The 15164-nt window shown below is 51.6% G+C and overlaps 1 protein-coding gene across 5 annotated transcripts in view; it reads right to left on the bottom strand.

The window, feature by feature from the left end:
• Positions 1–15156, bottom strand: part of RGS9 (regulator of G-protein signaling 9) — a 31636-nt gene extending 16480 nt beyond the window's left edge. For 3 of the 5 annotated variants that reach the window (XR_001413202.1, XM_014952268.1, XM_014952270.1), the window contains exons 1-9: positions 15002–15156; positions 8569–8665; positions 5938–5988; positions 5660–5766; positions 4890–4941; positions 3720–3778; positions 3258–3334; positions 1527–1608; positions 1360–1422 (exon numbers count right to left, since the gene is read on the bottom strand). Coding sequence is in view for 3 of the 5 variants with exons in the window: in XM_014952268.1 (XP_014807754.1) it covers positions 1360–1422; positions 1527–1608; positions 3258–3334; positions 3720–3778; positions 4890–4941; positions 5660–5766; positions 5938–5988; positions 8569–8665; positions 15002–15064 (651 nt within the window). In the remaining 2 variants the exon portion in view is untranslated. Of the gene's footprint in view, positions 1–170; positions 233–1359; positions 1423–1526; positions 1609–3257; positions 3335–3719; positions 3779–4889; positions 4942–5659; positions 5767–5937; positions 5989–8568; positions 8666–14415; positions 14554–15001 lie in introns of those variants that run through there. The other 2 variants (XM_014952269.1, XM_014952271.1) reach the window with 2 other exon arrangements.
• Between the last annotated feature and the right edge of the window lie 8 nt (positions 15157–15164).

Here is a 15164-nt window from a genome sequence, read left to right as displayed (position 1 = left end):
GCTGCCAGTCCAAAGGTGGCTCTGCGTGGGCTTTGGGCTGCCTCCTGTGTGGTCAGTCGTTCTCTCAAAAGCAAAAAGAGGAGCAAGAAGAACCTTCCCTCTTCAGCTCAGGCTCCAGAGAGGAGGCATAGCTCAGAGATCAGCTTAAAGGAGAAAAGCTGTGAAGTCACCTCAAAGCTGGTGTCCTTTGGCTCATGCCCTCCTCGGAGTCTCTGCTGATGGGAGGAAGCGACCATCTCTCTCATGTCCAGGGTGGGAACTGAACAGAGATCCCTCAGTTTCCTTCCTCTGTGCTACCACGCAGCTGGCAGGCGGCTACGGGCTTTCAGGCCGTTTGCAAACTTAAAATCTCCTTCCATGTCAGCTGTAAAACCGTGGGTGGGAAGTTGGCTTACTGCTCTTTTCCATCCCTCTCCCTTCCCTCCACTCTTTTTCTCTTTAAAGACAAAAAAAAAAAAGGCTTTCGGCAGTTGCTACTTACAGCAAGAAAAAATAAAATACAACCCAACCCTACATTTTGCTCATTTTCAGTCTCTATGGCAACAGAACACAGTTGGCCAAAGCAATTATCCTGCCTCTGGCTGTTGAGATGTTTAAAGGCTGTTACAAAAATGAGAAGTTGTGGGAATACAGCGAGTGTGATCACAGGAACATTTGCATTTAATTGCTGGGAGACACTTTGACTTCGCTTTTAAATGAACACCATTAAGTGCACAAATGCAAAACCGCTTACAAGGACTGAGGGAGAGGGAGAAGAGCAGCTCCAGCTCCTCGGCCTCTGACTGTACGTGTCTGACTGTGGACTCCAGTGGCACCAGTCCCACCCAGTTACAGCCTCCACAGTCTCTGTTCATACCATTTCTTTACACTCCAACTATACAATATGCATTCTAACGCAACGTATTGTGTCTCCTACACCAGCTTCTCCATTTTCTTGCCACACGTTACCATTTGGGGGGTATTCTGTCATTTTACTTTAAACCTGGATCTTTTCTCTGAGCCCCTACCCCAGGCAGAGTTCATTCAGCACTAATAAGAAGGCAGCAACAAGCATGTGGAGGTAGAGGATTCCTTAACTCGGCTTCACCAGCAGAGAAAACACATCCTGTAGCTAAACACTCACTGACTGGTGTGGCAAGACAGCTGACAAAGTATTTTAAAGCCAGAAGATGCTGCCAAAGCCTATTTTGAGGTCCCCACCCCCTGGACAATGAGACAGCTTCAACTTCTGGCCTGTTTGGCTGTCACCATTGAGCTGTGTCGCTCAGCGCGCGGTGCCCAAAGACCCACAGTCCCAGGGACACTGGGTCCTCCCAAACAAATCCAGTGTGAAACAAAAACCAGTCTCACCTGGTTTACCTTATTTTCATTGGGATCCGTTACGCGGTCTATTCCATACTCGAGGACGTCCAGCATGCCGGGCTGTCACGAACGAGAAACATCAACAGCTTCAAAACTCATTTCTTTTGAAGTTTGTGGTTCACACAAATGTATGAGGAGACCACAGGCCACCACCCCCTACTTACGGGAGTTCGGTTCACAAGCCAGTAGGCTCTCTCCTGGCAGTCCAGGGCGTACCTATCCGCTTTCTTCCGCTCCTTCCCTGCCCTGCAAAGCCAAGAACAGGATTTAACTCTGCCAGGGGAACACAGGAGTTTTGCTCTCCCAAAGCCAGTGGGATGAGGAAGGGGGCACACCTCCAGCCTGCCCTTGGATGCAGCCTCCTGACCACGTCTCACCCCGGCTAACTCTGGCCTTCAGCTCAGGCTGCTCACATGGCCACACATGACTGTAGCTTTTGAGAAATCATCATCTTCCTGAGCTCAGCTGGGAGCAGACACATCCTCTTTTGATTAGACAGACAGCCCTTTGGTGGAGTTTTATGCTACTTGCGGTCAGTCCTGCTGCCTCATGTTGATCCATCTCCCATGTCCCCGGGCGCTCTCTGAGGACTGCCACACAGATACACCCCGCCACGTCTCCCACTAAAGGGGGGTATTTCTCACAAAAATGATTTGGAAACGGTACCAAGCAGCGTTCCCAGGCACCAAAACCCAAATCACCTCTGCTATTAAATAGAAGAAGCACCAGCATGGTTTGGGCTTGGACCAACTAATTCTTTCCCAGACAACTCCTGGGCACAATCTGGGACTCAGCATGGGCAACGGAGCATTTGCATGTGGCCACCCCGCTGTGGTTACCGGGGTGGATGCGGGCTGCTCTGCACCAGTCTGCCCCAGCAGCACCATCAAACAGCCTCAGACGTGTTTAATCTGCTCGTTCAGACACAGTCTCGGTATCTAACTTGAAAACTGCATTTGGCATCTCTTAGCCCAAGTCTGACCTCAATTTACAAGAACAACAGTCTCGTGTTTAATGAGACAGTTATCTGATGAGCTGTATTCTGACGACTTGGCCACCGTCCCAGCGCAGACAGAAGCGCTGCCGAGCAGCAGAGGCAGTGCCTGCCGTAGAAGGTAAAAGGAATACACAGAAGTAGGAAAGATCCTATCTCCAAAGGAGCAATCCCATCTCATGTTCACTTTCCTGGGAATCTGAAGGATTCAGCTCCTCAAGCCATGTCATTCTGGCTGGGAGCCTAAGTATGCGCTTCAGAGTTTTCCCCAGAAGTTCCTGCTGGGAACATTTACTGCTGCTTGACTCAGGCCGTTCGGTTCAGCTGTAAGACACGCGCAAGCAATAACTGACCCAGAACAAGAAGAGGTCCTAAGTCCAGCGGCCTGATCCACAAATGCTCACAGACCACCCTGAGCTACAAGAAGCTGTCTCTAACAGGGGCTCTCACGCTGCAGCATCAGCCCTCGGCTTCTTCAGGTGCAAAAGCTAAACCTCCCCTTGCTCTTACACATGTGCAGAACCATTTGCCAAGAGGCACTGCCGGCAGGAAGGGCACCCACCCCCGCCTCTGCTCTCGCTCTCACAAACCCAGTCGAGTCTTTGGTGGAGAAATGCCGGGCGGGGAGAGAAAGGGGGGTGCAGCGGGTGCCCAGTCATTACACACCCACTGACATCCTCACCCACGAGTGCAAAGGAACTACATTTCCTCCTCAGATGGAGGAACCCCGAGCTGATCGGAAAGGCAGGTTTGTTTCACAATCTTGAGGGGCACTTGCAAGTTATTGCAAAGCTCCAGTTTATGTTTTCAAACTGTAATTTAAGTGTATACCGAGACAGCGAGGCTCTGCCTCCTCATGCCCTCCCCAGCGATGCAAATAAGGGAACAGAAGACAACTCACTTGTACTGCTCTTTGGCCTGCATAATAACAAAATCCCACTTGTAGTTTATTTTTTGATTGAGCATGTTGTAATGTTCCTGGAATAAAAATTAAAAAAAGCAGTTAGTGTGAAAATTGTGGACCAGGCGCTCCCATGGCAGGGATCTCTTGTCTCTCCATAGCTCAGCTGGGCCAGGGCAACCCAGCCAAGGAATCCGGACTCCACTGAACATAATTACATGAATTGCAACAATTCAAAATACCACTGCAAGGAGAGCAATCATCCCCACTAAAATCATCATCGACTTCAGAGTATTTTCCAGTATTGGCCACTTTTTCACTTCCAAAATCCTGGCTTTTGACACTGCTGGAGTAAGGTGTCAATCGAAGAGGTGACTTTTGCCACGCTGCACCCATTAGTGACAGGGCTGAAGCTACAGCAAACGAGGGGCTCACAATGGAGCAAGTACAACAACTCCTTACCTTTTCATATTCCTCTAAAATCCCTTTCCTCTTAATGTTCTTCTTTGCTAGGTAAATTGCTGTGGAAGGAGAAGCAATTAAGCAGTCAGTTATACTTAGACCAACAAATCAAGAATAATTAAAAATTTACCCACGGGACAAACACAGGAATCTTTGTTACAGCATCTTCCCAGGCACGAGCTCCAAGCTCACAAAAGCTCACTGAAGAACAATGAACTTGGTGCTTTCACTTTGTCACTGACACCTGAGGAGCCGGTGCCCAGGCCGGGAGCAGCGTGTGCCTTCTGCCAGCTGTGCCCCCTCCCCTGGGAGCTCACCAGGGGCTCACCCGTCAAAGGATTATGGACCAAATCTTTCAGATGTTGAGGTTCTTCAGAGGTGTCCCTGCCCACGGCAGGGGGTTGGAACTAGATGATCTTTTAAGGTCCCTTCCAACCCCAACCATCCTATGATTCAGAGTTTGACCTCCACCTCCACGTTTTCCAAACATGGGCCAATGTTTTGTTCCAAATTCTATTCGAATCTAAAAATGGGCGCTTTTAATTTCTCCAGAAGACCTACAGCATAATGTAGATAAGTCACAGAGGACAATCTTGGTATAAACAAGTCAGTCTGTGAGCTGCACAGCCCACAGGAACAAACCAAGCCAATCAGCCCAACTTTGATGACCAGCCCTATAATAAAAAGCCTTATAAAGGCAACAGAAGATTGACATGGAAAGAGCCATCAGGAAATAGTGGGAGCCACTGTGCATTATATAAAGAACAAACTATCTCTGATGGCAGGGCTTGATCCAAATCTGCAGGAAGACAGTCTTGGGCTCTGATCCAGGAACACACTTAACTACTCAGGGAAATTGAACCTTGTGTTTAATGTCTCCCTGCCCAGCAGTCTCTCAGATGTGTTCCAGTCGATGGATTTAGTGGAACCTAAGAGAAACTTAAGCGCTTTCTTTGGAGACCACCACAAGGTGGTAACACCCAGAGCCTTCCCTCAGTTCAGCATTACTGAGAATTATTCACAAAACAGCGTGAAAGGAAATGCAAGGGCTGGTCATGGTATGAGGACACACAGCTCGATACGATGAACAGCAAACACCGTGCAGGACTGTGTGCACAATCACGAGGGCTTGCACGAGTCCTCCCAAACACGTACAACACTGTCACTTACCATAGTCTGTGTCATCAGCAGGCCAGCTCTGCGCGGGCCAGAAATAGGGGGTCTGCAGAAAAACAAGCCTTTGGTTAGTGCCCAGTAGCCATGAACTGATGGGAAGAGGCGCACAGCAGCACCCGCAGCGCAGGGAGAGGAAAGTTCTCTGCTGCACTCACAGCCCAGCTCCCCACAGCTGGGTGTCACCCACCAGGGTGGAGAGCCCAGCTCCAGCTCCAGCAGGAGACTCGGGGTCAGCAGATGGCCAGTGGCAAATCCACAACCATGGCCAACCCCTCCCTGCTGCCTGAGCACTCAGCCCGGGGTGCTGGAGCCCCAGCTGGCACCATGTGGGAACCAGACTCCTCACTCAAAGTACCAACGAGGGTATCCTCATTTCCCATCGCAGTGGAAACACGCCCACCATGAACCTTGACAACATCCTGTCACTACTCTGCTTTTTGTATATTCATTACTCAGTCTCCCCAGGTCATTCTATTTTCAACCAGCAGTTCCATTTGCTACTTTAAGAACTGGAAGGGAACACACATTTGGAAGAAAGCACAGCTATTTTGCAGTTGAACGAGTACACGAATTTAGTTGAAGGAAGTATCACAGTTTGCCTGTGAACTTCAATCTGACACACAGACAGGGGGAACTGGCCTGAGGCTTCTCTGCACATCCTTTCCTCCTTTCTCCTGCATGCTATACCCTAGGGAATTGCCCCAGCTGACTGTAAAACCAGTGCTGAACTCCTTGTCAGTGGCTTTAGAGAAGATGGAACTCACTTGAAACCTGTACAGGCTGCCGTCAGTCTTAAGGGTGAGATTCTTTGGCTCCTGAAGAGGGTAGATGTACCCATATTTGACAAACAGGTCCCCCAGGTGCAGCGCCTCTGAAAATGGAGAAGGCAGGCGTTTTGATTGCACAGAAACACTGCACTGGGGTTTAAAAGTGAGCTGCTGCTACAGAGAGAAGAATTCATCAAAGAGGTTTTGTCTATGGAGACCTTAAAGTTTTACAACTCAAAGCTGAAAAGCCTCAATTATTACATACAAATACTCACCTTCCTCAGTGATCTGCAAGCGCTGGAGAATCCACTGCCATATATCATTACCTGCAAAGCAAAGAAAACGTCAGGTGCTTGAAATCAGGAGTGTGCCAAAATCCATGGCCCAAAAGGAGCTTTCTCCATCACCCCTCCCTGTGCCCTGCATCTCAGCGAGGGCACAGCCCCCTTCTTGCAAACGTGCATTCAAACGCTCCGTGCAAGAGAAGCGGAGATAAAACCCACTGTGGGTCTCTCCCGGCCACGCTGCCATTCAGGCTTTCTCCTGACCAAGCATCAGTCCCTAGGAGAGGGTGCCCGAGGCAGGCGGTGACCTCAGGGAGGCACAGCAAAGCACACGTGGCCTGGGCAACACTTAAACCCTCATCACTGGCTTAGAAAGGACTTAGGCGATGCAGCGCCTGGGGAAGGTGAAGTGCCCCTTGCTTTGCACCATCTTATCTGGAAAGATTCAGTGCAAAGTATCTCCAGACTCACAGAGCAGGGCCCTGTCTCAGTTTCAGTAAGAGACCAGTGACCAGTCTTCTCCAGCCCTTTAAGAGACACCACTTTCAGTGCAGAAGGGATGTTGGACTGTCAGACCCAGGCTGTGGTGGTCACAGGACATATCAAAGGGAAACAAGATTTCTACATTCACAAACAATTAATCTCTCCCAGTTCTTTTGTTGGAGTGCGACCAGTCACACCCACAGTCAGCATGAGCCTCCAGCAGTTTTAGTTTTATGTTCTGGGGAGCATATTGCATGAACTTCCATTTAAATGGGGCAAAAACGCACTCATTCCCTCATCAATTATTGCTCTTTTCCTCCAGACATCCCCTAGGGTTGCAGATTGAGGTGTTGACCTTTCTTGACATTGCAGTGATGACTTAACTTTCTAATAGGGGCTCAGAGCTCTTATCCTACTGCCTGCTTCCTGAAATAGATGAAATTAAAGGATTATCTCATCACTCATTTCTAGACAGCTCTCTCTGAAAGCATTTTCCCCTAAAGGTGCGCATTTAACGTGGAGGTTTATTTGCCTTTTCTGTTGTAAACCATTTTACTGACACTGAATTTAACCAGTTAGCTTCCTGCACGTGAAGAGCCAAGCTCTCCTCACTGGGTCTGTGTCCACTGCTCTAATGTCATCACCATTCCTTTAGTAAACACGATCAGTCTCTTTTGCAGCACCCAGAAGCCAATGGGGATATAAGCAACTTGTGCAGCTCTAAAAATATTAAAGTCTAGAGTGATGACAGCCATGCAAGGAGACTGGAACTCACTTGCCCATCAGAAGCTGACTAGAATCTGTAACTTATGCAAGAGGGAACTTGTCGCAATTCTGGTTAAGGAACCAGAATAATGCTTACAGCACGCAAGGAGGGTAAGCGTCAGTGGGCATCTTCCCTCCACATCATTCACCCATGGACTTTTAGGAAGTGGCATTTTACATTGGCCAGACATCACGAGAAGTACTTGTTCCCCCTGCACTGAACCTGGGGGCACGTCACATTCAGCACAGGGGAACCTCTTCTGCAGCACTGCCTTAACTGTTCACCAACAGCCCGGAGAGGCCGGGCCAGCTCCTCTGCAGGCACAGAGCACTCCCCAAATTCAGCTCAGAACAGCTGTGTGAAGCAGGACATGATGCACAGAGGGTGCTGCCAAGAACCAGCTCTAGATGCCAGCCAAGTTCTCCTTACCCTTCCACTGACTGACTGTACCCATGGGCAAGTGACTTCATCTCTGCTTCCTCATTTAAAAAAAAATAAATGGGGCAAACACCACCCAGAGCCTACTGAGCTTTGCAAATACAGTGGGGAAAAATTAATCTATTTGGCCAAGTTGTCTGCCGAGTTGCCTGGAGCAAGCTCACTGGTTTCAGTGGGAGTTCTTGTTCTGGATTTCAAAGTGTTGCAGAAAGACCAAAGCAGGAGCAGGAAACTTTGGTAGAGTCTGTGTGAATATTTATAGTGGAGGATGCCTCACAAGAGCTTTTGTGGAGAGCAGGGGAGCAGAGGTACCGACAGTACCCTGTGAAAGGAGCCTGCACTAAGAGCTGCTGCAATGCCACACACGACACGGCACAGCTCCCCGCCTGCTGCTTCTTCAGCCTGCTTGAAGGAGGAAAAGCTGTCATTTGGGGGCAGAGAAGTGGGCTGAGTGTTTTGTTGTTTTCCTGTGTACTGAAGGAAAATGATTATTAGCAGAAAACATCAAAAGGGAGACTAATTGTTTATTACTCATTTCTGAAGTACCATCTTTCAGTCTGACTCCAGGCTGCCTATTTTAATCAGATTTTAATATTCATCTTTATTTGTGATCCAGCCTCACTGGGATTGCGACAGGTCGGGAGGCTGAAGCACCTACTCACCTCTATGCTCAGGGAAAGTAAGGAGTGAAACTCACATGAGACAGCTAAAAGTGGGTGATTATCAGTCTTTGTGTTTCTGATTCAGAGAGCCAGGACTGAAATGAGACCCAAGTGGGAGCAGGTAAGTCTCAAAGGATGTACTGCAAGTATTTAATGGGGACACAGGCTCCAGTATGCAGCCAGGCAGTGGTGACCCTGGGGGGTCATGGAGTCCACACACCACTTTTCTTTGATCAAATTCCTTGGCCCAGTCCCTTCCCCACCAGCTCTTACCTGCCACAGCATGTGGGATGTTCGTGATCATCACCCTCTGTGTCTGCATCTTGATGCCCTTGTCTGGATTCTGCATCTCCATCATAAGTGCTTCAATCTGCAACGCACGGCAGGGACATGTTACAGGAGTGGGGAGGAGGGAGCCCCGGCACCACCACAGCTCTGGGCAGCATCCCAGTGGGAATGTGCCACAGGAACGGATGCAGTGACCACAGTCCTCTCCAAACCTCCCCTTTTCCATCAGAGCTGCCACCTCCAAGCCATGTCAGCTCTCGCACTGACTCACAGTGTCACACAGTGTCACTCTCTCCTACAGGAGACACACGCACAACCAGAGGTAGGAGACCAGGGACAGGATGTAACCACTCCGTGGGAGCTGAGCTAAAATATAAAAAAATCCCTCTGCTACCCATAAATGTTCTGCTCTGGCTCAGTGGGCTACTTGCTGGGCAATAAGAAAGAAAAAAGGGGGAGGAAATAAAATCTGTGTTTCTATTGCACAAATACCCCAGCTGTGCACAGACTTGTGGATATTGCACCACGCACCAAGAAAATAAGCAATATTTTGGCTGAAGTCCAAAGAGCAAAGGTTCTGTTTCTGGTGTGCAGATAATAACCAGACAGGACCTTAGAAGAGCAACAGGCAAAGCACACCGCTTCGCTGCGGGGCTGAGCAAGAAGCTCAAACCTGGGGGAGATGAGAACAGCCCATCGTTTGAGAAAACAGAGCCACCACCTGAGCCAAGGCTTTGTAAAGCTGGCCAAGGGCTGATTACAGTGGGGACCAGAACTGACATGTGGGGAAGCAGGCTGCAGGCACAGAAACACAGCCCAGCTCGGGGGAAGGAGGTGTCCAAGGGACTCCCCAGCCCTTCCTGTGGGCAGCTGCACCTACCCCCCTGGGGTCTCAGCCCCCTCTGTGGCACCAAAGCTCTGTCCCTCGGCGTCGGGGCAGAGACCCACCATCCAGAGCAAGGCACCCTCCCGTCTGGCAGCACCTCCTGCTTTTGGCTCCTGAGGGACACTGATGACTCGTTTATGGACTCACTGCCTGAGCTTTTAACAGAGCATGTTCCAGAGGATGAGTCTCACCCCAGACTTCTTCTATTTCTGGTTCCCAATTAGCTATTTTTTTTTTTTTTTTTTTTAAGAGGAAGATTTTCAAAGGTATTTTCCTCCTCTTATATTTGACTTCTTTCTACCACACCCGAAAAGTGCAGGAGCCTCCTGCTTGCACTCAGGATCCTCTGCTCAAACAGTGAGGATGGGCACTCTCCTCACCCCCTCCTCTGATATCTGAGTGCTGTGAGAGCACTGGCTTTGTGGAAGATGCTCTTCTTTTTGTCTTCTGCTTCCAGAGATGTTAAATCAAAACTGGTCAAACAGGACCAATTTGATCTCTCTGCACATTCGTCTTGGGCGAGGCTGTAGCTTTTTAACTAGGATTAGAGGATTTAACGAATGTGACTTGATGACACTCGCACATAATGAAGGGTATTGTCTTCACAGGCACCACAGTGACTTTGGTCCCAAGTCTTGCCAAGTTCAGTGAGGATTTAAGCCTGTAGTGACAGGATGCACTCTGGGCTTGACAGCAAAAATGGATTTTCAACTGTTTTTAAAGCCAGTGTCAAATTAATACTAAAATGGAGAAGGCTGGTAGAATTTAACACAAATACTTGTATAAATACTTATATAAAAGATTTCAAAATCGCAAAACCAGACCCAAAGCAATTAAATATGAAGACTTTTTAAGACCTTTTAACTGAACCCCCAGTTTCAGCCTCAAGAAGTTGAAGATCAGGCGTGGAGGGACGCTCGTGTGGCTGCACGAGACTGGACAGTCCAGCGGGCAGGGCACTAATTTAGGAAACCCAGATTCAGTTCCCTCTAAGCAAATGTGGGTGATCTTGGGGAAGTCACTAACTCTCTCCATAACCACGTCAGCACACGGGGATACTGGGGACAAACACGGTGCTGCTCATCACCACCGTACCCCAGTGCCACGACCACTGGGCAGGCCCCACCAGGCCCCAGCAGGACCTGTTCCCTGCAGCACAGCACACCCTGCCCCAGGATGGGGCTGCCATTCGCTCCCCGGGGGCTCGAGAGACAGGTCTTTACTGGCCGAGAGTGAGGAATTGGCTCAGAAACCCACACAGCCTCTCAGCACAGCATGTTCCCTTTCTTCAGCAAGCAAAGAGCTCCAGACTCTTGTCACGTTTGTGCCCCGCTGGGCTCCCTCTCGCCGTCGGAGAAATAATATATATTAAAAAGAAACAAGTGAGATGAGCCAGGGAGCTGCTGCTGAGGGGTGCCTGCTGCTCTGGCTGCAAACCATGCACTTCGCTGAGGAGAACTCAGCCTGTTTCTTCCCCTGCTCCTAAGGGAAGACTGCTGCTGCTGTGCTGCTGGCGATGAGGAGTGGCTCTCAGCACCAGCCTGCCAGCGGGAGGCCAGGAGGGCTGGCTAAAATCCCTTTGCTTGCATTGCTAAGGGCTCCAGCACATTTTGTCACACTTTCAGCCAGGGAAGCGCGGTCTGGTTTGAATTTTGTAGAGCCAGAAGCCACTTCCTGATGCTGGTTGATGGGTGGAGACGAGCAGAGAGGTGAACACCAGCAGGAGCACTGCTGAAGGAGCCAGGCTCCGGGGTGAGCTCAGACCAAGCACAGAGCCACCGCCAGCCATGAGTCCCACCGAGGTCTCCTTCAGACCTACCAGAATCTCTGACGGAGGTGACTTCACCCCAAAAGCCATAGAGGAGACAACAGGAAAACTGTCTGCCCCCCATCTGATTGCAAGAGGTCGCCGGGTTCCCCGAGTGCAAAGCAAAACTCACAAATGATAAGAAAAAGCATTTCAGGAACTCATGGGAAGCCCTGAGGAGGGTGAGGGTCCTCTCCACAAACGATGAGGGATTGATGAGGTGCCCGTGGCTCTGGAGAAGGAGCATGGATCCAGCACGGATGCTGTCCCACGGGAGGAAGCACTGGGGGCAGATGACCGCTGACGGATTGCCTGGGTGAGTTACCCCAGGGGTGTTTCCCATCCTTGTGTCTCTGAGCTTTATCCTTTGGGCACCCACCAGCTCCCCACGGTCTGGGCATCCGCACGCAGCGGCCTCAGGCTCCAGGTGCCGAGACCCTGACACGACACAGCAAACCCCTCCCGAGGTGAGGAGTGCAGCCCCTCTCAGTGCCAACTCATGCCAGATCTGAGGCATCTTTGCTTCAGATGTTAGACAGACAAATTTTCCCAGCAGGCTCCCACTCTCAGCCGAGTGCCCACTCCTGGTGCTCTAATTAAACATCTGCTGCTTTCCCTACCCTGAGTATTTGCCCAGTTCTCGCCCCCCTCACTGCCTGGCACGGTCTGCAAAGAGCATCCCTCCCTGCTCTGATTTCCCAGGTAGCAATACATTCATTGCAACTCCAGCCTCAGAAGGCTAATTCAGTTGTTTTCTAGGTCTACTACTAATAATCCTGCTTTGCATATTCATGGATGATCAGAAAAAAAGAAGAAATGAAAAACAATCCTTCTTTTTCTTAATTAAAGCTGAGAGGGGGAGGCCCATTCCCACCCAGTGCTCAGGGATACCACTCCCCAAGGAAGTGAATCCGTGACTGGGGAGGGCTGTGGCTCATTCCACGTGCTCCCTGTCCCCTCCCTGTCCCCTCGCTGTCCTGCTGTCACCACTCTGGCCGAGCCTCCTCCTTAAACCCCCACAGCAGCAACACCCACCCAAAGCACAGCCCCACGGGAGCTCCCCCGGGAGCACGCCACACTCGGTGCGACCCTCAGCAGAGATGCCATAGCACCACCATCTCCCCAGCTGGGACAGGGAGAGGGAGGACGGGACAAGGCTGAGTCTGGCCCAAGGCTCAGCTCCAGCCATGTCCAGGGCCTCACTCGGAGAGCAGGAGTCCGATGGATAGCTCTTTCCAGCAAAAACACAATTCAGATGCTCACACCCCTTGAGAAACGAGGCAGATGAGTGCCTGCAGCTGCCAGAGAGTCTAAGCCCAGAGAACTGAGGCCAGGCTGGAGAAGCCCCCGGCCATGCAGCAGACCCCAGGCTGGTCCCTCCCCAGCTGCAGTGCTGCCTCAGGAGGAGCCACTGAGGACCAGAGTGAGGAGGAGGCAGAGGAAAAGGCAAGCAGCATCCATCAGCCCTGCCCACGAGCTGTGAGTCAGGATGCAGCTCGTGTAGCACAGCAGGGAAAAGCACCCAGCACAGCCCTGCCTGGCGCTGCCTCCCGCTCTGCCAGCTGATGCCCAGCGCAGGCCACGTCCCGGCTGCTGGGGCAGGCACGGGCACCCACAGCTTGGGCTCTTTCAGGCTCTCCCAGCATCTGGCCAAGCACGTACAGCCAAAACGCATTTCAGAGGCTTCCTTCTTGTCCTGACACACTCTTGTGCCAATGTTCTTCCTACCAAGACAGTTTAGGAGGGGGAAAAAAATAGAATCAAACAACCTAAGCATTAGTCATGGGGATTTCATGGACTAGCAGGCGTTGCAGGGCCTTGGAAGGGACTCCCCAATTCCCCCATGGTTTGGCCATGAAGACCAAGCTCTACACCCAAGTCGTGCAGAAGAATCCCACAGCAAGTACACGGCACTGCCCGCCACAACCAAAGCAACTCCTTTTCCTCCCCCCTGTCCAACGGCAGCATTGCTGTGGTCGCAACCTGTGGAGAAGCTGCAAAGGCACAACAGGGGCAGCGGCCCAACAGCAGGGCAGGAATCCCTCCCTGCAGCTGGTGCAAACCCTCGGTGACAGCCTATGTGCCAGCTGGTGGCAAAGCCTGAGCACAGACTTAAGCAATTAACAAAGCTTCTCTCTAGGATTTCAGGTCCTTGCGGATCTCAGCCTGCCAGGCGCTCGCGGGACGCCTGCCCAGCACCCTCAGCTCCACCACAGGCACCCAGTAAAGGTGCTCGGTGTTTCAGGGGAGCTCTGAGGACACGGCCATCAGCCGTCGGCACGCAGACCGTGCTGCCATGTAACCACCCAGGCTCCATCCACGCCTTCCCTGGGGTCTGAAAAAAATAGAGGAGGAATGAAAGCAGAGGAGAGCCGAAGCCTTTCTGCTGACCATCCGGGAGCTTCCTTTCCTCGTGCTCACAGCTCTCAGACTTGCAAAGCCCTGGAACTATTCAAACCCTCTCGTTGCTCACAGTAGTGCACTGTGAGTAGTGCACTCTCACACAGCCCGGGACAGCAGTTCTCTATATTTTAACAAGTCTTCCCACCTGAGGAACCTGGAGCACCTTGCACAGACCGCTACGCTCCTGCGGAGCAGCTGAAGCGCAGCTGCTGGAGGTTGTTTTCTCAAAGCACACAGTTTCTCCTCTGCGTCCCACATGCAGCTCCACAGGCTGCTACTCAGTGCAGAATCTGGCCCAGAGCATTTCCTTTGGCAGGGCTCCCCAGCCAAATTTACCTTGAAAGGCATAGCACCAAAGAAAATACCTTCTTTATTTCCTCTAGCCTAAAAAGCACACTGCCAGGCTCACAGCTTAGCACTCAACAGCCCCAAATTTCCTCCCTTCTCCCCCCAGAATCCTCCTCAGGTCGTAGGCGTTGCAGGAGAGCTAACTGCAACTTGAACAGCAACTGCCTGGCTGTACTTGTCACTGGAAATTCAGTTAATGCCACTCAACAGGATAAGCCACAGGCAGGGGAGGTGGGTGGGAGAAAAGCTAGCTTAACACTCTGCTTTTTAAAATCTGCAGATACCAATTATGCGGAAGCTGGCTACACTTTTGAATGAATGCTACAGGAAAAAAACCACCGAATGTTTTACAAAATTACGCATCACATCCAAAAGCGTAGGCACACACCTTCCCACTCCCTCACACGCTCCTGGTCACAAATACGCTGGCTTCTGAGTAAGTGGAAAGAGGCAGAGAGCAGGCAGTTGGCCATGACAGATCCTCCCAAAGCGGCATCAGGTGGAAGGACTGGGAACACGTGTGCTGGACCCACCGCGGCCCAGAGCTGAACTGGGTGGCCTGGCAGATGATGGGTTTTCCCCTGGGAAATGACACAGTTTTGAGGGTCTTTGGGGAAAAAGATGGGAGAGGGAGGAAACGTGTCAGGAGAATAATTCAGCTGAGGCTAAGCTATAAAAATAAACGAAATCACAGTTTTATTTCCTCTGTGACTCCAGCACACGGTGCCCCTCAGCCTGCAGCCCGGAGCCAGCCGGGACCCACCGGGCTCTGCAACAGGTCACAGCCTCAAACCCCGGGGAATGGGGCTGCCACCCCTTCGACCCCACGCCCCCAGAGGGAGCCCGGAAAGCCGTGGCCGTGCAGGACGCTATGGGCACGGGTCCCCCCGCCCGGAGCACCGGGCAGCGCTGCCCCAGGCACCGCATCGCTCGCCGGTGCTGATGCCCAGAAGGGTGCGGCGCTCAGCCCTCACCTTTTTCAAGAAGGCCATCCGCGGCCGGTGGCGCTGGCCCTGGTCGAGCCGTGTGACGGTCATGGCGCCGGTGCGGGCGGAGGGGCGCGGAGCGGAGCGGGCTGGCGGAGCGGCGGCCCCGGGCGGGCGCACCTGGCTGCGGCCCCGCCACCCGCCGCCGGAC

This window comes from Calidris pugnax, unplaced genomic scaffold (assembly GCF_001431845.1).
Source record: "Calidris pugnax isolate Ruff unplaced genomic scaffold, ASM143184v1 scaffold206, whole genome shotgun sequence".
Lineage (NCBI taxonomy): Eukaryota > Metazoa > Chordata > Aves > Charadriiformes > Scolopacidae > Calidris > Calidris pugnax.
This window is presented reverse-complemented; position numbering and strand designations above follow the sequence as displayed.